At 38.0% G+C, this 23180-nt stretch overlaps 1 protein-coding gene across 1 annotated transcript in view; it reads left to right on the top strand.

Annotated features, from left to right (window-relative positions):
• FSTL4 (follistatin like 4) overlaps window positions 1-22676 on the top strand; it is a 150173-nt gene extending 127497 nt beyond the window's left edge. Inside the window, exon 4 of the mRNA XM_039337466.1 lies at window positions 22321-22676. Coding sequence (XP_039193400.1) covers window positions 22321-22676 — 356 coding nt within the window. The remainder of the gene's footprint in view (window positions 1-22320) is intronic.
• The last annotated feature ends 504 nt before the right edge of the window (window positions 22677-23180 follow it).

Here is a 23180-nt window from a genome sequence, read left to right on the forward strand (position 1 = left end):
ACTCTATCAACTATAGCAGCCAGAGCCAGATGAATGAATAAAGGAATGAACGCATGAGTGAAAGCAAGGATAACAAATGTTCTGTTTCATTAACCCTTTTATAACCTATGGAATTTATGTGTTCAACTTTGCTAAAAAAAAACCCACACACATTCTTTTGCTTCTTTTTTAATAGTGTCAAGAAGAAAATAGGTAAAGGAGTCCCATTGATTGTTGCGTGGATTTTCTCTCTTCATGAATTCCCAAGAGCAGGAGGGTTAGGATGGGAAGTGTCTTCTACTCAATTTTGATTCACGGGAACTGTTTGGACAAGGCCACACACTTTCCTTGGAAATGATTTTGGAAGTGGCTTGCTCTTGCCTCCTTTTTAGAGTTGAGGTAGGACTAGAACTCATAATAACTCAGTTTCTAACCTAGTGCCTTTAATCCTACACCAAATTGGCTGTTCCTCTTTAGCACCGCAACTGCACGATTTTACCATCTTTAATAATCATTGTGACTTGTGAACAGTGGATCACAATCAATAGGAGATTGAGCACATGCTGAAAAAGGAAACAGAAAGGAGTTTGCAAGATATATGTGATTCATAAAACTATGGGATACGTCAGAATTTTAAAGGAAAAACTATGCAGCATTTCTCAGTGTTCTCTGCAGTTTAATATCTAGACAAAGAACAGGAGAAAAAAGCAACTCTGAATTCCATTTTCCTGGTCCTGTATTAGCTAAAGGTGAGAGGATCTAAAATCTGAAACTAGTGAAGGTGCAGATCTTTAATGTGAGTGTCAAAAGTTGCTAAAATTCATATAATAACCAAGAAATCACTGCATTATATGATTTCATTAGAATCAGCAATGTTTAGTTGTAGTAAAATATCATCTCACTTTGCCTTTATTCAGAATAATACACAATATTACTCAAACCTAAAACACACCCCAGCCCTGTAAAATAATGCATTATTATAAGTACTATGCAGAATTTAGGGGAAATGTTACAAAGATGTGTGTAAAGTGGCCTGAGTTGGAAATTTTCCAACTCAGAATAATAGTAAAGGATGATCAAATATCCTCTAGAATATATGTATTAAATGTAAGAATCAATGAGTCCTCAAAAGATTGAATTTGGGCGGGGAAGGAAGGAAATTTATGTGAGCAATGAAGCTAAATTGATACAATATAGGTGGTAATTACTTAAATATAGCTCCTGCCGATTGAGCCAATAAAACTACATCTGATTATTTCCACCAGCATCCAGATTAAATGATTTTGTTAACAAATGTGTTCCTTAGAAGTTCCTTTATTATCATACCATCAATGTTATGCTAGCTGCTCAAGATGCTAACAGTGAAGTAAATGAACTATTGATCTTGTATATTTTTAGAGTAGCCCTTAGCCTATAAGGATTTACTGAAATTGTCAAAGGATAAAATATACCTGAAAAATAAGCTAAAAGAAAGGATGGCCTTGGGGTTAAGAATGAAAGCCAGGGGCTATGGAAAGAGGTAATAAAAGATATAAAATCAACAAGTTCAGCCTTGAGCAATCAGCCACAGAGATATCATCTCATGCTTTTAGAAACATTTAGCTCTAACACTTTAATTCCCAACTTTACTAAGATCTATATATCTTGCTGCACAGCTAGATTTTTTTATATACAGGTATGTGGGTATTTTCCATTTTTGTGATAAAGAGAAAAATAAACTGCATATATTAAATAATATGCTAACTTAATTGACTCACTGAGTGGCTGACTAAGCTTTAAATTTATATATTTGGTAGTCAGTTAAGTTCTGAAAAGATTTTCTGAGAAAAGTCAGTCAGTTGTAATTTCCCAGTCCTGCCAGTAAGTCAATAATAGGGTTCTTCTTTTTGGATTTAACATAAAAACATATTCCTCTTTTGGGATTGAAGTAAAAAAATGGGGTTCCTCTTTTAGGTCTATTAGTAAACAGCTGAGTTGTTGGCCTGACTTTTAGCAGTAAACCTTATTAAGTTGTTATATTTATCTTTATAGTGTAAATAAACCTCAATTGCTTCTTTCTCCTGCTCTGTTTGCATTTATAATCAGAGAAACTAGATGTTTCATTTTGCAAGACAGTTTAGGTTCTTCCCTTAGAATTCAGAGGAGGATAATTCTGCCCAAGGACTTTAGAAATTAACTTTATAATGCAATTCTGTACATACTTAGGCCATAATACAGAGCATATAGGTAGATTGCATTCCTGTATGTATTTCAGTTGATAACCAATTCCACAACAGAAGAGAAATGGTTCTTTTCTTTCCCTGTGTTTGCTCTATTGTATTTGTTTTATAAGATCTAAAAAGTGGAACAGCTGTACATAAGAGCCAATGAAAATAACAAAATAATACATGAATAATACATTAGGAACTCTCTTGAACTCAGTTAGTTTGAACATTTAAAATTATTCCCTGGGCATTAAGCATAGGCAAAATGTAATTTGTGGGGTCCTTGTGCTCCCTGAGCTTGGATGTTTTCTTGCAGATGTTTCATTACCAAACTAGGTAGCATCATCAGGGCTAGCAAATATTCTCTTTTATCAGTAAAAAGAAAAATAACCTAGTTCTCATTTTAATAGGAATAATTCTAATTTGACCAACCCCAAACTATTAAACAAAAAGGAAACAATTATTCTTCATTTTCCATGCTTTCCTAAATTTTTGCACTAATAGTCCTAGAGGAAAAATCTGAAAGAAAACCACATACAAATTAAACAATTAAAGATATGTCACAAATTCAAGAGCTATTTGTTAAAAAATTACTTTTCTTGTACAGGGTTTTGTCAGCTAATACTAAACACAACAGTTCTCTATAAGCTGCTTTGGGTTTCACTAAGGATGCTTTCCAGGCACAGAACGCAATACTTTTGAGTGACGCCTCAATAAATACTGAATCTGTAATCAAGAATTTCCTTAGTATATTTACTGTATTGGAGAGGTTCTTAGCCAAGTTTTAAAAGATTTGCAATTACTCCTACTATAATTCTAGGATGCTGGACATAAATTATTCCACTTGCAAATTCCATCTCATACCGGTAGTGTTGAAGTGACTTAATTTACTGGTTCTGTTGTTGTTTTTTTAAAAAAATTAATATACCTATTAATAATGCTGGGACTAGCAATAATAAATCTTCACCTGGATATATACAAGGGATATGACTTGAAACTAATGAAAATTGCTTGCAAAATATTTTCTTGTTAACCAAATGAAGTTCTTGTTTGCAGAATTTAAAATTAATGCTGTGCAAAAAACTGTCTTAGCATTTTTGTAAATTTAGGAAAGAAGCAGGCACAATTCTGTGAGGGAGGTGGAGCCAATTTAGTCAACCTGCCCAAGGCATCTGATGGAACCAATGTGGTTTCGGAAGGTGCTTAGTGTTTTCTGAAACTCTATTACATGGTTTGGCAGACGTTCTTGTTGCAACTTATGCCTATGCAGATTCTCTCTGTGTATGGATCTCATAGAGCGTCATGGTTCACCAAGTGACTCAGAAAGATGAAACTATGTAAGAGATGCTTAGATAGCCACTGGAAGAATACAAAGAGTGAAGCTGACTGAACACAGGTAAGAGCCTACATTAGCCTCTACACCCTTATTGTAGGTAGCCAACTGGCCGCTCTGTTTTGGGTAACCAGATCTCTCCTGGGTAAGAAGGAACTGGAGGAACTCTTGCAGGGTCACTGTGAGGAATATTTTTGACATTTGTCAGATAAAGTCATTCAACTTTTCAGTGGTATATAAGTCTCATAAATAAATAAATAAATAAATAAACAAACTTTCCTCAGAGTTGAACTCTGGCTTGGCAAACCTATTGAAGGTGATAGAGAATATCTGAGCCTTGTTATCTGAGAGGAATTTTTGAGCAAATTGATAGCTCCTTGGGTCTGTGAATTCAACCACCTGTGCTCTGGATCCATGCCTCTCCTGGCTAGTTAAGGCTTCCCAAGAGGTGGTATGTAGTTGAGTCTAAGCTGTGATTAATGCCTCCTTGCAGGAAGGCATAGTGAAGCTTGCTGTCCCACTTTTCAAGAGGCCATTCTTGGACCCCACAGTAGTGGATAACTTTCATATAGTCTCTAAATTTCCCATGTTAGAGAAAGTTAGTTGATTGAAGCATAACTACAGCACAAAGGGCCCTGCATGAAGAGAATTATCTGGACTCTTCCCAATATGGGTTCCAGCCAGGACACAGTATTGAAATGGAATTGATTGCACTTGTCAATGACTTTTGGAGGGCTTGGGATAGAAGTAGTGAAACTATTCTGGCCCTTCTGGACCTCTCAGCAGCTTTCAATACCATCAATCATGGTATCCTTCTGCACATCGTGATTCAGGGCTTGGGAGAGGGAGGCACGATGGTACAGTGGTTGTCCTTTTGCTGGTAGCAGCTGATGTTGGTAGGAGAAGAGGTCAAGTTCTACCCTCTGCCATATGCGGGTGCCTCAGGCTTGAGCTTTTCTCCACTCTTTTTAAACATCTACATGAAACTGCTAGGGGAGGTCACCCATTGATATCATATTTTATCATCAATATCTCTATCCCTAGCCAGAGAAGTAATGCAGTGGGGTGTTAGCCAAGTGCCTGGAGGCTGTAAGGGACTCGATGAGGAGAAATGGGCTTCGGCATAACCCTGAAAAGATGGAGTTGCCCCCCAGGACAAGATGATTCTTCTGGATGGAGAGTTGTTTCCCCAGACTGAACTGATGTGCTATTTGGGGATGTTCCTGGACTCATGGTTCCTGCTCAAGGAGCAGTTGGCAGCTACGGATTGGGGGGAAGGGCATTGCACAGAGTCATCTCATATGCCAGTTGTACCCTTTCCTGGACCAGAGAACTTGCTCATGGTGACTAGTGCCTTGGTCATCTCCCATTTGCATTACTGCAATATGTTCTACATGGGGTTGCTCTTGAAGACCACCTGGAAACATCCACTGATCCAGAATGCAGCAACATGCACAGTGAGGGGAAGGCCCTAGCTTTGCCCATGTAGCATTTCTGTTGCATGAGTTGCACTCACTTCCAGTTTGCAAGTGCAATTCAAAGTGCTGGTCATCACCTTTAAAACTCTATATGGGCCAAGATGTTGGCAGGAACATCTTTCACTAAGGATATGTATCTGTCCTACCAGCTCATAGAAGTGGGCATGCTTCTAATCCCTTCCCTTTAATATTGTCTGATGGGAGCTAGGAAGCAAGCCTTTTCCATGGCAACCCCTGCCTATGGAACACCTTGCCTGAAGTTCAACAGGCCTCTATCCTTTAAGCCTTCAATAAGGCTTTAAAGATTCACACACACACACACACACACACACACACACACACACACACACGTATTGGGAGAAGATTACATGACCGGACATAAGAACTGATTGGTGCCAGTGTTTGTTGCTTTTGACATTTTATTTGGTTGAGCTTTATAGTTTTAAAATAATCTTATATGTCTTTTCATTTTTGATTGGGTGCCACCCAGAGTTACTTTAAAGATAGGAGGCTGTATAAATGTTTTTAAAAATAAATAAATAAATAAGAAAGTGATTAAAAATTAAGCTGCCATCATAATAATGCCATTATGGTTTGCCTATAACTGAAGTACTGTGTATAGTTTTGGTCTTGGTATTTGAAAAAGAATTTATCAGAGCTTGGAAAGTACAGAAGAGAGCAACCAAAAAAATCAGAACAGTCTAATATCCTCTATACGTGCAAAGATTTGACTGAGGTTGTAAAATCATACATAAAATGGATGAAGAAAGTGGACAGGATTAGGACCAGGCATAACCAGTGAACCTAATTGAAAGAGTAATTTTAATAGACAAATGTCAGACAGTACATAATTAATTTACAGTAACATTCATTACCACAAGATATGATGGCTGCTGACCTGGGTGGCTTTAAAAAGGGTATTAAATAAATTCTAGTCCTACTAAGAGGATAAGCTAATTGTGGGTGGACAATTCACTGCTACTGCATATTGAGGACAGCCTACTTCCAAATATCAATTCAATTCTCTCCACAGTATGAGAGAATATATCACTGTTTTCTGCTTATGAGCATCTCAGAGATATCTCAAGAGGTCCTCCTCCAGATATACATAGAAGATAAAAATGGCAGGTGGCACTTTGTTTTGAAGTTGTGTTCAAAAAAGAGAAGAAAGTAGATAACATCTTGGAAGTCTGGCAAAATGCTAGTGGATGAGATGAAAGTAGAAACTGTGTATGTGTACGAATCTCTTGATATTAAAGGAAATATTTTTGATATTTTACTTATGCCTATGCTGCAGTTTTGAAGTCAAGGTAGATTTTTCTGAGTTTCACCTGTTTGCCCTCTATAAAAATATACTGAGAGGATCCATATATGATTGATATTTGGGTCTCACACTTTACCCTTGCCTTGTATTCAGTTTCTTGACTGAGTTATTTGTCTTTGAACCTCATCCATTTGCCTGCTGAGAATTAGAGCTTTTCTGTTTTTATTCTTTTGTTTGGTTGTTGGTGGGCCACTTTGGATCATCATGTGAGATAGGCATCCATGTAGATTCTATAAATAAACTATATATATATATATGTTTTCTGAGGTTTTCGCGGGTATTTGTATGTAGGTCTTTGGTTGTTCGGGTTTTCTCCCGCGTAAAATTGGAAGTGTCTTGGCAACGTTTCGATGAAGTCCCATTCGTCATCTTCAGGCTGGTGTTTTCAGCTTCGTGCTTTGAGCAGCAATGTGTGGTCTTAGCTGTTTCTTCCTTTTAACTGCCAGTGGGGGTATGAACTGATTGGGTGGGAGCTTGGCTGTGTTCTGATTGGGTGGAGGTGTGTTCTGAATGGTTAGGGGCTTGGCTGTGCTCTGATTGGCTGGGGGAGTGTTCTGTTTGGTTGTGCTCAGGTTAGTCTGAGTTGCAGAGGGGTTTAAGATTTTGGGCTGCCTTGCTATTTTTTGGCTTCGCGTTCGTGGTCGTGCCTCCTCTTCATGGTGGGTGTCAGTTTGCTTCATGTATGGGTTGGAGGGGTTTAAAGTGGCTAATGATGCAGCTGTGGTCTGGCTTCTGGTTTGTGGTCGTGCCTCATCATTCGTGTGGCTTTGGCTTTGCTTTTTGCGTGGATGTGTGGTGGTGACATCCTGTGTGGTTTTGTGAGTGTGGGTCTGGTGTCACTTTTTGTGTTAGAGAGTCGTTTGTCAATAAGGGCGGGTTTCCAAATGTCTGGTAGGCGGGGGGTATCATCTCGTTTGTTCATGCTGTGTGGGCGTTTTTCTATCTCGATGGCTTCTCTGATTATTCTGTTATTGAAATATTCAGTTTTGGCGATAGTTCTGGTCTTTTTAAAGTCAATGTGTGTGTGTGTGTGTATATATGTGTGTGTGTGTGTGTGTGTGTGTGTGTGTGTGTGTGTGTCTTTGGTTATTCAGGTTTTATCCCGCATCAAATTGGAAGTGTCTTGGTAACATTTCGATGAAGTCTCATTCGTCATCTTCAGGCTGGTGTTTTCGGCTTCGTGCTTCTAGGAGCAATGTGTGATCGTAGCTGTTTCTTCCTTTTAACTTCCAGTGGGGGTGTGAACTGATTGGATGAGAGCTTGGCTGTGTTCTGATTGGATGGAGGTGTGTTCTGATTGGTTAGGAGCTTGGCTGTGCTCTGATTGGATGGGGGGGTTGGCTCTGCTCTGATTGGAGTGCATGCATTGAAGAACATAAGAACTCAGTCAAAAAAGAGGAACCAACTTCTTTCCTGGTCCAACACCTTAAAATCACAGGACATGAAATTGACTTTAAAAAGACCAGAATTATCGCCAAAACTGAACAGATACGTGGACGACACCCTCATAATCTGGCCACATGGGAAAGAAAAACTGGACAACTTCCTCATACACCTCAACAGCCTACACCCCAAAATGCAGTTCACCATGGAAACAGAAGCTAATAACCAACTTCCCTTCCTGGATGTCTTAGTCTACAAGAAATCCAATGGCTCCCTAGGACACACCATCTACCAGAAGAAAACACACACAAACCACTATCTGCACGCTCTCTCACACCACCACCCAGGACAGATCAACTCCATAGCCAAGACACTCATCTCTAGAACAAAACACTTTAATAACAGAATAATCAGAGAAGCCATCAAGATAGAAAAATGCCCACACAGCATGAACAAATGAGATGATACCTCCCGCCTACCAGCCATTTGGAAACCTGCCCTTATTGACAAACGAGTCCCTAACACAAAGAATGACACCAGACCCACACTCACAAAAGCCCCACAGGATGTCACCACCACACGTCCATGCAAAAAGCAAACCCAAACCCACACCGATGATGAGGCATGACCACAAACCAGAAGCCAGACCACAGCTGCATCATTAGCCACTTTAAACCCCTCCAATTCATACATGAAGCAAACTGACACCCACCATGAAGATGAGGCACAACCACGAACGTGAAGCCAAACAATAGCAATGCAGCTCACCATCTGACATCCCCGTGCAACTCAGACTAACCTGAGCACAACAAAGCCCCCACCCAAACAGAACACTCCCCAATCCAATCAGAGCACAGCCAACCCCCCATCCAATCAGAACACAGCCAAGCTCCTAACCAATCAGAACACACCTCCATCCAATCAGAACTCAGCCAAGCTCTCATCCAATCAGTTCACACCCCACTGACAGTTAAAAGGAAGAAACAGCTATGATCACACATTGCTCCTAGAAGCACGAAGCAAAAACACCAGCCTGAAGATGATGAATGAGTGTGTATGTATATAATTAATGTTAATATATATATATATATATATATATATATATATATATATATATATATATATATATATATATATATATATATATATATATATATAACATTAAAAATATGATCCCTGGGTGTATCCATATACAAAATATATATAGCTAGTAGCTATATAAGTGAACTCCCAGATCTCCTTTTATCTAATGACATCGGCAGTCTGGCCGACAAAAGCTAAGTGATTTTTACTAACAGGCTTGTTTATATTAAATTGTCTTGTTTATATTCCTACCCTGGTGTTCATTTTTCCTTTTAATTTTGCTAACATGCACATACCCAGGATTCACATTTAGCAAAAAGGCTAGCACAATGGAGGGAATGGAAGTCAACTGTTATGATAATTGTGGATATCTGAAGGTGCTCATATTTTTCTGTCTGCTTTTGTCAATGATTGTCTTCAAATCCAGTGGAGACTTCCAAGCACAGGACTTGTCAGAGGGTTCTGTCAGCAGCCACAGCTTCTACCATCTAGATGTCACAGCATAGGATTTCCTTCACAGTGTCCTTTTAGTGTCTACATGGACAATCTTAAGGTCTCTTCCCAGACTCCACTATATCTGGAAGTAACTGGCAAGGCATAAGGTAGCCATCCATTCTATCCAGTCTGGGAAAGTGGTAATCCATTCCATGCAGTCCCACCTTACTGCATCTGAGCTCTGACACTCAGGGACTCAGTGCTGGTAGATTTCATACAATGCAAAACATCCAGGTTGGAGACATGGTCCTGCCCACAAATGCCAAGGGTGAGACAGAGAGGGCATATATGTAATTTATCTAGTTGTTTGATGTCCAGTCACATCCATGTAGGAGAGAAGGGATAACCACAGTTCTGTAGATTTTCAGCTTTGTATAAATACAGATGTTATTTGCAGCCACCCTAGAATCTGGCAGGCCTTACTGATCCAGAAATCAATTTCTTTGACTCCATCGCTCAAGATGATGCTTCCCAAATATTTGAAACTGTTTATATTTGGCAGCTCAGTGTCATCTACAGTACAGTGATTTTTGGTTCTATGAGTTTGGTATTTGGTGGATTTATAAAGTACTTCAGTCTTGTTTAGGCTAATAGTCAAGCCAAAGAAAATTTGAGAATTTGTTAAGCATCTGAGAATTTGTTAAGCATCTGAGAATTTGTTAAGCATCAACTGTAGATCACTATGTTGTGTGCCAGGATGCACAGTCATCAGCAAAGAGGGTTTCTTGAATGATTATATGGAAGCACTTTATCTGTGCATTCAAGTAGCAAAGGTCAAATAAAGAGAAGTCCAATCAGTATCTCACATACACTCCCTCCTTCAGACTCTGAACAACCCATGACAAGATGTAAGCAAAGAAAAGATTGAACAGGACTGCTTCTCCCTGCTGGAAATAACAAATGCAGCTTTGATATATCACCATTGTAAAGGTCCTGTCCTGTCATTCCATTGTGCAGTAGATGGATCATCTTCACGAATTTCCTCGGGCATTCATAATGTCACAGGATGGTCCAGAGAGCCCACCTGTGTACAATGCCAAATGCCTTTGTCAGGTCAAGGAAGATAAAGTAAAGAGGTTTGTACTTCTTTATGTACTTTTCCTTGATTTGTCTCATGGCAGATATCATGTCTGCTGTACTCTGTTTTGGTTGAAAGTCACACTGCTCCTCTGGGAGGTTCCTTTATGAGACCATGCCAAGTCTGTTCAGAAGAATGCAGACAAAAATCTTGCCTAAAATGAACTGCAGTGAAATAGCCCTGTAGTTTCTACAATCTGATTTGTTTCCCTTATTTTTATAGGGACCCATGGTTGGGGCATCATAGAAGTCACCAGGCATCTCCTCTGTGAGCAACATGTCTTCTAAGATGCCTTGGAATGTCTGAAAGGCATTGGATCTAGTGCTTTGTAGATATCAGCAAGATTACCAACAACATGTCTTGTTGTTTTATGTCATCTGCAAGATTGCTTTCTTGAGCTTATCAGTAGAGGGAGGCAGTCTAGGGCATCCAAGACTTACAGCTGAGGAATCTGCTCTAAGGCATCAGGGTCAACTCTGCATGTCCTATTGAATAGGTTGGAAAAGTGTTTAGCCTAGCAGTTTTTCGGTCCTTCCTAGTCTTTGATGAGATTCGACCCATCAGGTGACAGCAAGGAGGAGAGCATCCTGGTTTAAAAGAATCTTAAACTGTCTTTATGGCACTGAAATAGTTTTTGGTAGCATGCATGACTACATAACATTCCATCTGCTCAACTTTCCCTGAAGCCACTTGTCCTGCATTGTGCAATTATGCCTGTACTTTAGATTGAAGATAATAAACTTGTCCTTCCTTAATACAGATGATGGATCATTTTGCCAGTCTGTATAGGAACTAAAGAGCCTCTTGATGCGGGTGAAGAAGGAGAGTGCAAAAGTTGGTTTGAAACTCAACATTAAGAAAACCAAAATCATGGCATCCGGCCCTCTCAATTCCTGGCAAATAGATGGGGAAGAAATGGAGGTAGTGACAGATTTTATTTTTCTGGGCTCCAAGATCACCTCAGATGGGGACTGCAGCCAAGAAATTAAAAGACGCTTGCTCCTGGGGAGGAAAGCTATGGCAAATCTAGACAGCATACTAAAAAGCAGAGACATCACCCTGCCAACAAAAATGTGTATAGTCCAGGCCATGGTTTTCCCAGTTGCAATGTATGGCTGTGAAAGTTGGACCATAAGAAAGGCTGAGCGCCAAAGAATTGAGGCCTTTGAACTATGGTGCTGGAGAAGACTCCTGCGAGTCCCTTGGACTGCAAGGCGTTCAAACCGGTCAGTCCTAGAAGAGATCAACCCCGACTGCTCTTTAGAAGGCCAGATCCTGAAGTTGAAACTCAAATACTTTGGCCACCTAATGAGAAGGAAGGACTCACTGGAGAAGGGCCTAATGCTGGGAAAGATTGAGGGCAATAGAAGAAGGGGACGACAGAGAATGAGATGGCTGGATGGAGTCACTGAAGCAGTAGGTGTGAACTTAAATGGACTCCAGAAGATGGTAGAGGACAGGAAGACCTGGAGGAACGTTGTCCATGGGGTCGCGATGGGTCGGACACGACTTCGCAATTAACAACAACAATAGGACTTGCTCTTGGCCCGGAGGACTGCTGAAATGATCTTGTGGCTTTTATCAAACCAGTCTTTGTGATTCTGAGTTTTCAGTGCAAGTACAGTTGTTTCAGGCTGCATGATCATATCTTTAAACTGCATCCACTTTTCCTACAAGTGGTAAACTAGCCAATGTGTTTTTCATTAAATACATCTTGAAAATGTTGGAATTGGCCTCAGTCTTTCATTGTGCCATTGAATGATGTTCTGAGATTCTTTGGTTGCTTAAAGTATGTGCAGGTTGAAGACCAACTGGACCAGCCTGTAATCAGACCAACACTCAGCACTTCACATGGGCTGGATGATCGAGACATCTTTAAGATTGTGCTGATGTAGTATCACATAGTCAAGTAGGTGCAAGTGTTTGGCCTTGGAGTGAATCCAGATTGTTTTGTACTTCTTTGCAACTCGTCATTGTATTTGTGAGGTACAGGCTGTGCTCAGCACATTTGCTCAAAAGCAGAATGCCATTACTGTTTAGTTTTCCTACCCCGTGCTTCCCATGAACTTCATTCTAGTTGTTGCTGCCTGTCCTCACCCTGGTGTCGACTTTCAACAGTGTGCATATATCCATCAGTTCAAAAAATTTAGAAATTACTGATCTAGGCAGTCTGTATGTCTCTCTAAGCATTTGTGTGTATCATCCTCAAATTTGTGAACATAATCCTATAAATTATAGCTGAAAGTTTCTTAGTTCCTCATATAGCTTGTTATATGATGCACCCTGGTTCTAAATATCTGTTCCCCAGATATTTCCCAGACTATTCTTAAATTTTAAACAAGGCAGATAACATTCTGTTGTTCACCTCTGAGTTTCCTATTATCGCTTTCCTCTATAATTTTATTTTTAGATTAGATTAGATTAGATAACCTTTATTGTCATTTTTATTGCGGGCACAATAGCACATATTAAAAATTAAATTTAGTTGCTCTCAAAGTGTACACATACATAACACGCATTTAAACATACTATATACAACATATCTATAGACCTACACCCTTACATATAAGTAACATAAATATTAATCACTGTCCTTCTTGATTATATATCAAATTTAGAGAGCGCCCATCTCATTTATGGAGGGCATGTTGCTGCCCTTTTCTGTATCCAATGTAGATAATATGCCTGAAATATACATGTGACTTCTAGATTTCCTCATCACCTGAACAATTAGGTTGTATTTATTAAACTAAAATCCTGTTGAGCTATATAGAAGTGCAATATCATTGAATGTGGAATGTTGGCTAATACTTTGTAAGTTTGCGTAGTATAAAGCAAGAATTGCATTTGGTATGGATGTATTCTCCTTCTAAATTGCTATGTTATTGTTGCAAAGTAGAGTCATCCTGGTTTTTTTTTTTTTTTGTTCCATTTGTATCATAACTGTGATGTATTAGCATGATTTGCCTCTAATGTTAGACCTGAGGCATTTCTCAGAAATTATGTCTTTCTTTTCCTATGGCAGTGACAAAAAGGCATACTTTGGTTTGCTCCTTGAAAAGAAACAAGTTAAATTTGCATATGACTAAATTTATAGTGCTCCAAAGCATCATTTTACCTGAGGAACAATTGTAAATATGCATTGCAAAAGAAAAGGGGGAAGAAAGCTCCCTTGTCAGAATCATTGGTTTGTTATCCTTATAACCAAGTAAATTATACAAGCTGAATACAATGGAGGCATGCAAGATATTTAAATTTACTTTATCAGTAATTACTCTTTACAAGTAATTAATATGTAATGCATGCATGAGAAGCTTTTCTGCAATTAATGATGTAATGCACACTGGTCCAGAGAAGATTGGTGTTCCCAGTTGCTTCCTCTTCACTTTTTGGGAAAGGATACATCAGCCTGTCCTTACTGAAAGTATATTTTCAAATGGGAGCTTTCTACTCATCATTTTTAAGGACAGTCTGGCCTCCCTCCAGCTTTTATTGGCAAGACTCTCACCATTGTTTATGTTAGATTAGGCACTTGCTTATTATTTGAATAAAAAGTTGGAGGAGGCTTTTCCTAATTGGTTTTGATGCTGTCTTTTTAATTCCTTTTCATGATGGCTGTCAAGAGGCTTCTCAGTACAGATGTGTAAATCTTATCTATCTGTTGGATATTCAAATGAAGTATGGGACCTTTCTCAAGCAGTTAGAACCTGAAATAACATATACATTTACTTATTTAACTTATATGCTGTCCATCTCATCAAAGAAATACGTTATTTCTAGGTTTAACAAATGGAGTTTTGCTAATATAGACATATTAGGTATATGAAGTTGTGCTATTAGGGAAATGAATCATCAGAAACTAAGTGTATTCTTTATGTTCTTATAGAAATCAATTAGAACAAATTATGGCTTCATTTGGGCTGATCATGCCAATTGAATTTCAGCAAAACATACTGTATTTCTGGCATATAAGATGACTTGGCATATAAGACGACCCCTGACTTCGGAGAAGATTTGCATGGTTTAGAAAGTCGTCTTATACGCCGAAAAATACGGTACTTGTTACTGAAATCCAGATATACTGTACTTAACCAGATTTAATCTGAAAACAAATATTTAACTGTACTTGATGAGACAAAAGTTCCTTCCTATAATATGACAGAGAAGCTCCTATCTTGATCCATACTTCCTAAATTTAATTAGAGTTAAAAAGTGGCTTGTTTTGTAAGATGATCCACTTTTAACCCTAGAAAATTGCTTTCCTTATGACTAATAAATTAAACAAATTATATCTTTTTCATACACTGTGGTGGGCTCATAAATCCTCCAAGCAGTTAGCTACTAGTTCCACTTGATTACCTTTTCCATTACCGTTTTTTATAATCCTTGCAGGAGTGGGAAATTCATTCAGTTTTAATAACAAGAGAAAAATTGATGAGAGGCTTGTTTAATTAGTGAACTACATCCTGGATTTTTTTCATTGTCTCAGAAGCTGAGAAGTGAACTGATAGATCATTTTTGTGCTTTGGCTGATAAGCCTACTCATCTCTTTTTAAGTATTCAAGTATACTTCAGGAAGCACTGTGGCTTTAAAGGATTGCATTCTGCTATAAACAGCATCACTTGGGACAGCAAGGCTTCTGAGACACTTTACCTAATAGAGTAGAAGACTGAGGTCAAAAGTTAGTTGAGAGCTATTGCTCACCACTTCATTATTTAAAAATGCTTTTGAAAATCCTCTTCTGAGTGTTTTTGTAACAGGACTTCCCTGTGGTGAGACACAGCTAAAATAATTCTTATTGCCCTAGTAACATCTTAAAAGCAAAGCTAGTTTTATTATTTATGTGTTATTTTCCAATTAGAGTGTTCATTGTGTTACTTCATAAGTACATATCTCTGAATTCATTCTGTGTCTGAATAGCTGTTCAGTCCTAGTCTTGTTTCAAAAGAAAGAAGAAACTAGAAGAGCCCATGACTTGAACATGCTTATATCTAACACCAAAATGTTGGCATATCCTGGTTATTTCCTCCCATCTTCCTTTCCCTCTCTGGGATTTATTTTCCTGCTTAAAATCCTACACTAAATCAAGTATTAAATGGGCACAGTAACACATATTTACACTAAATTTGTGTTCTGTTTTATGCTTATCTGTTGGAGAAACACCATAAGTAGCCATCTCATTTCTCACTCCTTGTCAGTATAATACAGAAGTGGTTGAGGGATTGTTAGCATTGTAATAAACCTAAGATAAGCAAGCAGAAAATAGTTAGCTGAACACTTACTCCAGGTGACATAGGAAAAGAGAAGTAAATTCTAACTTAGTTTGGAAAAGAGAAAAAACAAACCACATATGATTTGAAGTATCCAAATCCTCATTTTAGCATTTATTAGGTTTTTGTGTCCCCTTTATTTCTGGTCAGCTCAAGGCATCATACATATCTGATGTTCCTGCCTATTTTCCACACAATAAGAATGTGATCAGGTGGGCTAAGAGAGAATAACTGGGCCAAATTCACTCAGCTAGTTTTCATGCCGAAGGGTGAACCAGAACTCACTCTCACTGTTTCTAAGTGAAAAATTTAGTCATTACACCAGAATGATTTTCCAAAATGTCTCTAAATAATTGGTCCCGGGTAGCACCTGAAAGTAAAGTTACTATGGCTGGCACCCCTCGCATGAGGACAGCAAATGTTTCCTCTAGAAGAATATGTTACTTTGAGTTTATTCCTAATGGCCAAGTAAGTGGACCATAAATGATTAAGTTAGGCTTGCTGCCTGTGTGCTAACAAAGTTCCAGAAGTATGGATATCTGTAGAGACACGATCATATGATCCATCAACCCACTGTGGAAATTACTATAATGATGCTCAGAACAAGAGCACTGGGAATTAGAGTTGGGTGGTGGGAAAGGTTTAGGGAAAATTTTGGCTGCTGTCTTGTAATAGTTTGAAGTAGTGTTCCTCAACCTTAGCAGTTTAAGATGCATGGGCTTCAAGTCCCAGAGTTCCCCAGAATGCTATGATAAGATAAGATAAGATAAGATAAGATAAGATAAGATAAGATAAGATAAGATAAGATAAGATAAGATAAGATAAGATAACCTTTATTGTCATTTTTTTACTGTGGGCACAACGGCACACATCAAAAATGAAATTTAGTTGCCTGCTCTCAAAGTGAAACACATACATGACGCACAGCTAAACATACTATGAACAACATATGTATAGACCCACATCCCTACATATACGTAGCAAATAAATATTAAATACTGTCCATCTTGAATATATAATGGAAGGAGGAAGCTTGAAAGTTCACAAGGTTAATGCTGTATGGAATGAAACTATGGCTGAATCTGGATGTTCTGCTACGGATACCACGAAGCCTCCTCCCAGAAGGTAACAAGGAAGAGGATATGTAGTGTCCCAGATAATCTTATGCAGGGCTTTTTTTTCTCATAGAATGCCCAGAACGGAGTTCCAGCACCTTTTATGGATGGAACCTTGTAGGGTAGGCAAGGTGGGTTGTATGATGTGTGTGAGTTCCAGCACCTTTTTTTTTTAAAAAAAAAGCACTGATCTTACGGACCCTGCTCAAGCAACACTTCTGTGTTATGTCCTGGTTTGGAGGGAGGGAACTGCCAATGATCTTTTCGGCCATTCTCACCACTCTCTGCACCGCCTTCCTGTCTGAAGCAGTGATGCTTCCAAACCAGACTGTGATGCTGTATGACAGGATGCTCTTGATCATCCCCCTGTAGAAAGTGGTCAGGACAGGGGAAGGAAGATGTGCTTTTCTCACGCGATGCAGAAAATGCAGGCGCTACTGTGTCCGCTTCACCAATTTCTCACTGTTGAGCGACCAAGTCAGCCTACTTGTTAGAAGTGATGTTAGAACTGATGTTAGAATTGAACTGAAGTTTCTTGGATGAGAAATGAAACATTTTCAAAGTAAAAAAAAAGTACAGATGCCTTTTGGACAAAGCACATTGGTACAATGAACAGACTAGTTATTTCTGGACAATCCCATAACAAACACTTAACTGTGGGCATTAGAAAAGATTTGGAAGTCTTCTAAGACTCCAGCTTCTTATCTTTCTTTAACTCTCAGCACCTGCAGGTGCTGTTTTTGAATGTCGTAGGTGAGGTTGATATTTTTTGACATGGGCAAAATGCAGTAAGTTTATGAAAAATGTTGAAATGTGGATATTTTCACCTGCATTTTCAAGGTCTCTGGGCAGGGAAGTCCTCTCTGAAAAAAATGGAAAGGATGAGCTGGACTAAAACATTTGTTTCCTGCAGGATTTTATTATGGTTCAGATATTTTGCAAAATGGACTGGCATCTTATTTTTGTCTTTTATTCTATCATTAATTTTCAGCATGATGATACATATTAATATTACATTGGGATTAGTAATGCCACATTTTTTTTCCCAATTAGCCAGCTTGGTCTAGTGCAGGGGTGTCAAACTGCTGGCCCACGGTGGACGTGTCATGTGGAAGCCACACCTACCCCATTGCCGGCAATAGCAAAACCGCCCCGATACGTTGCGTGACGTTATTTAACGTCATGAGTTTGACATGCCTGATCTAGTGTTTAAGGCTCCAGGCTAGAAAGTAGGAGATTGTGAGTTCAAGTCCCTCCTTAAGCCATGAAAGTCAGCTGGGTTACTTTGAGCACTCTTTCAGCACAACTCACCTCTCAGAGTTCTTTTGGGGAAATAGGAGGAAGGTGTGTTGGATATGTTTGCTGCCTTGAATTATTTATAAAAATAATAAAGGCGGAATTCAAATAAAGTAAGTACAGTTGGTCCTTGACTTACAACCATTTGTTTAGTGACTGTTTGAAATTACAGTGTCACTGAAAAAAATGAGTTATGACTGTTTTTCACACAACTATTGCACCGTGTGATCATCTGATCAAAATTTGGAAGTTTGACAACTGGCATGTGTTTATGATGGTGCAGTGTCCAGAGGTCATGTTATCAGCTTTTGCAACCTTCTAACAACCTTCTGACAAGCAAAGTCAACAGGGAATCCAGATTCACATAACAACCATGTTACTAACTTAACAACTGAAGTGATTCACATAACAACAATGTCAAGAAAGGTAGTTAAAAGGGGCAAATTTCACTTAACAAGTGCTTAGCAATGGAAATCTTGGGCTCAACTGTAGCTGTAAGTTGAGGACCACCTGTACATTGTAGGTAGACCTTTGCTATTAAGTTATAGCTTCTTTTAAAAGTTAAACCCTAAAAGTTAACTCCCTAATCTGTTGCTTCTTTTAAATATTAATTTGTTTCATTACCCAATGACACTCATTTCTTGTCATTAAGCAATGGCCAAAATATTTTGATGAATCATACAATATGGGAGGCTTATGCAGAGTTTTGGCAAGCAGCCTTCTCCTCTCTCCAGGAAGATAGTTTACAGCAAGGGTGTGAAATTCGCAACATCACGTGATGTGTCGCGACATATCGCAACTTTTTTCCCATTGCCAGCAAGGGGTGGGCACAGTTTTGGCATGACGCATCTGGCCCGCATGCCGGCAGTTTGACACCCCTGATTTAGAGCTTCCCAAAGTCTATATTAGTCCAGAAACCAGCTTCAATGCATGTGCTGATTCTTTCTAAAAAAACAAAAAATCTTCAGAATAAATTTTCAAGTTTTTTTTAGGGTAATAATGAATTTAATGATTAACACTGTGCTCATTTTCTTCTGAAGGGCTTCTCTATTCAGTACTGAACAATGTGTTTAAGGATTGTATATCCCATAATTGGAAGTGACCTTGGCAAGTCAGATTGTATATAGGTTACTATTAGCAATTCCATGAATATTGTTTCAGGGGCACATTGAAAAATTAGTAAAGCGAATAAAGGATATTCAGATATGCCACTTAGGGACTGTAATTTTCATGCCACTTGGACACTTTGACCTTCTAGTTTATTATGATTCAGGAAAAATGTCAATACTCCTCAGCTTCTTCAAGCTTTGTGGAATTTTAATGAGTTATTGAGTGAAGCAGTTAAGCCTCCAATACGAGATACCTTTCCTTTGTGTCCACAGTGGTGAAAATAAAGGTTTAACTACACTTGTCAGAATATATATATTCTGGTGTTATCAGCTTTGTGCTTCTAGGAGCAATGTGTGATCATAGCTGTTTCTTCCTTTTAACTGCCAGTGGGGGTATGAACTGATTGGGTGGGAGCTTGGCTGTGTTCTTATTGATTGGAGGTGTGTTCTGATTGGTTAGGGGCTTGGCTGTTCTCTGATTGGATGGGGGGTTGGCTGTGCTCTGATTGGATGGGGGAGTGTTCTGTTTGGATGGGGGCTTTGTTGTGCTCAGGTTACTCTGAGTTGCAGGTGGATTAGAGATGGTGAGCTGCGTTGCTGTTTTTTGGCTTCACGTTCGTGGTCGTGCCTCATCTTCATGGTGGGTGTCAGTTTGCTTCGTATATGGATTGGAGGGGTTTAAAGTGGCTAATGATGCAGCTGTGGTCTGGCTTCTGGTTTGTGGTCATGCCTCATCATCGATGTGGGTTTGGGTTTGCTTTTTCGTGGATGTGTGGTGGTGACATCCTGTGTGGTTTTCGTGAGTGTGGATCTGGTGTCATTCTTTGTGTTAGGGACTCATTTGTCAATAAGCCACAGGACATGAAACTGGCTTTAAAAAGACCAGAACTATCGCCAAAACTGAACACTTTAATAACAGAATAATCAGAGAAGCCATCGAGATAGAAAAACACCCACACAGCATGAATAAACGAGATGATAACTTCCGCCTACCAGCCATTTGGAAACCCGCCCTTATTGATAAATGAGTATATATAATTTTATATAATTTTTAAATATATAATTTTAAATATATAATTTTTAAACATGTGAAGCTATTGATTTATGTCATTTGATATATCAAATCAATGTGGGCTTCACTTAGATTAGAATCTCTGTCTTCTATACTGAAGCTTTTTGAAACAATGACAGTGAGACGTTGCAAGAGAGTTAAAGCAAACAATATACTGAAAATCAACCATTATTTTGATTGTTTTTTTACACCATCCTTTGTGATGCTCTAACTAACGCTTATTACAATTAGCAATACACAATAATCTTCTAATTGTCAAAATTATGCTAATGATTGGAGACTGACAATGTCAGTCAATTCAGTTGTACATTTAAAAATAAAGCTGTTCAAGAAGAACCCGACAGCTTTGTCAGATTCTTATTTTAAAATATTGATTTGGGGAGTGTTTCATCCCAATTTATTCCATCTGCATGAGCATTATTCATGAACACTGTACATCCACTTCTCATATGATATAAAATATATAAATGCTATAATAAAACATATTCTGGCATTCAAAGTTCTAATCTTAGAAGTTGAGTACCCTCTTTACCAGTCCGCCTTTCCCATTTTGATCTGGAATGGCTGAAAATGAATTTCAACCAAATTTGGCTAAACAGTTACAACCTGCTTCCAGATCTTTTAGTTTGACTTAAGAAGTTGCTGAAATGTCAAGCAGTCCTTCCCTGTTTCTCCCATGATAGATATTTGAATGCCTTATCAGGGCTTAATTATAGCAAGTATTGTTGTAGATAGCATTATTTAGCCATTTGCTTAACATTTTCTGCAATAACTGCTGTTAACTGTTTGCTCCTTAAAAAGACTTGCAATATGCTATTATGGACATATCTTTGGGAAAAAAATTCTTACTTCTAAACTGAATGCATTAAAGATAATCTTTACTCTATATGCTAGCATTAAACATCCATAGGCTTATGGGTTTGTGTTTTGCTAATTAATTATTGATGGCAATGAAAAAAAAAAAGGTAACTGTGTTGGAAGAGGGATACAAATCTACCAGGCTAATGGCCTGCCATTATCAATAAGAATAATGTTAAATAACAGATTAAATAACATGGTAGGTTGCACAAGAGTCTTGAAAAAATACTATATTATTATCTAAAGTCTGATGATGTAGAATCTTTTCAAAAAGCCACTTGTGTGATTTCACTGTTCAGTTCTCCCACTGAAAATCTTTTATTCCTTCATTGGGAGAACTTTACCTTATACATTAATATATACCTAATATATATACCTTATATATTAAGATGAAATCAAGAGATGTAATCTTGCCCATTTCCAGGGATGCCTCCCTGTGAAACATGTCTACATTCAATATATCTTCCTTTTTTTTATTGAAAATTTTTATAAACTTTTTATAATAAAATATTCCCCTACCACCCCATAACCCTCCCCCCTCCTTCCCAGAGCTGAATACAGGGTTAAAGAAACAAAAAAAAACATACAAATTAAATGAACATCAATCCACTATACATACATCCCAAAAAAAAATTAAAGTACTTTAACTCCAATACATAGAAACTACAAATCCAACCATACCCAATTTAAACTATAAATTATTCAAAAATTAAATAATACTTCCTAATCCCATATTTATTCTGTACAAAATTTACCCATCTTTTCCACACCGAAATATCTCTCTCTTGTGAATGGTCTTTCAGATAAGCCGAAATTTTTGCCATTTCTGATAAATGAGAAACTTTGAGAAACCATTCTTCTATAGTAGGCAAGGAATCCTTCTTCCAATATTGCCCAATCAGCAACCTTGCCGCCGTAATAAAATTTAACATTAAGGTAATCTCTTTACCATCACAGTCTACAATAATACCTAACAAAAATAATTGTGGTGTAAATTTTATCCTTCTATTAAAAATCTTCTGAATGTTCCACCAAATCTTAATCCAAAAAGCCTTTACATTTCTACATGACCACCAAATATGATAGTACGTTGCGTCCAGACAACCACATCTCCAACATTTGGGCTGTACATTCGGATACATACGAGACAACTTTTGTGGATCAAGGTACCACCTATAAAACATTTTCCTCCAGTGATTATGTTCAATTATTAATACTGGGAATTTTTTTCTGCTTTTTCAGTGCTTTATGGGCAAGATGGGCTCCATGCATTGTGTGAAAAAAAGTACTGTGAACGGGGAAGTCAGTGTGTTGTGAACAAGGAGACTAATCAACCTGAATGTAGATGCGTAAATGGTTGCAAGCCCAGTTACATGCCAGTATGTGGATCAGATGGCAAATTCTATGAAAATCATTGTGAACTGCATCGAGCTTCATGCTTGAAAAAGAAGAAAATTTACATTATTCACAGCAAAGACTGTTTCTTCAAAGGTAAGGTGCTTTTCTGTTTAGAAAATTTCTGCCATTTTTCTATGTTGTATCTCATAGAGTGCGTGATTCTGCTAAGCCCAAAGGCTGAAAAGAAAGAAAGCTATTAATCCATAAGTATTAGAATTAGTAGTTAATTAACTTACTTACATATATTTTATAGTAATAATATTAATAATTAACAGTGTTTTTTATTATTTTTCTATAAAATACTGCAGAAAACCAATGTAGAGCAACCAATTCTTAGGGATTTATTCTACACCGAATATAAAAGTATATGTATATTTCCTTTGAAGATATTTGAAGGTGTTCTTGTTTTTCCTGTAATCATGTCAACTTTTAGACATTTCTTTCTTTTCTGCAATGATGATGTTCACAACAGATTGATTACATTTTTCTAAACTTAGTCTAAGAATGTATTTATAAGAGAAGCAAGACACAAGTTTTTTTTCCTGTTTTATAGGATTATGAGTTTAATTCGGCTGAATTTTGGTTCAAACTGGGGCAGTTGAAGCTATTCTATGTTTAATTATTTTGTGTTTGTGTGTGTGTTTGTGTGAAAAGTAGTTCTCTCTGAAATATTGACAATTCCCAAGTTCGTGGGAAATTTGTTG

The sequence above is a fragment of the Crotalus tigris genome, unplaced genomic scaffold (genome assembly GCF_016545835.1).
Source record: "Crotalus tigris isolate CLP2741 ecotype Arizona unplaced genomic scaffold, ASM1654583v1 scf7180000017680.1116333, whole genome shotgun sequence".
In the NCBI taxonomy this organism is placed as follows: domain Eukaryota; kingdom Metazoa; phylum Chordata; class Lepidosauria; order Squamata; family Viperidae; genus Crotalus; species Crotalus tigris.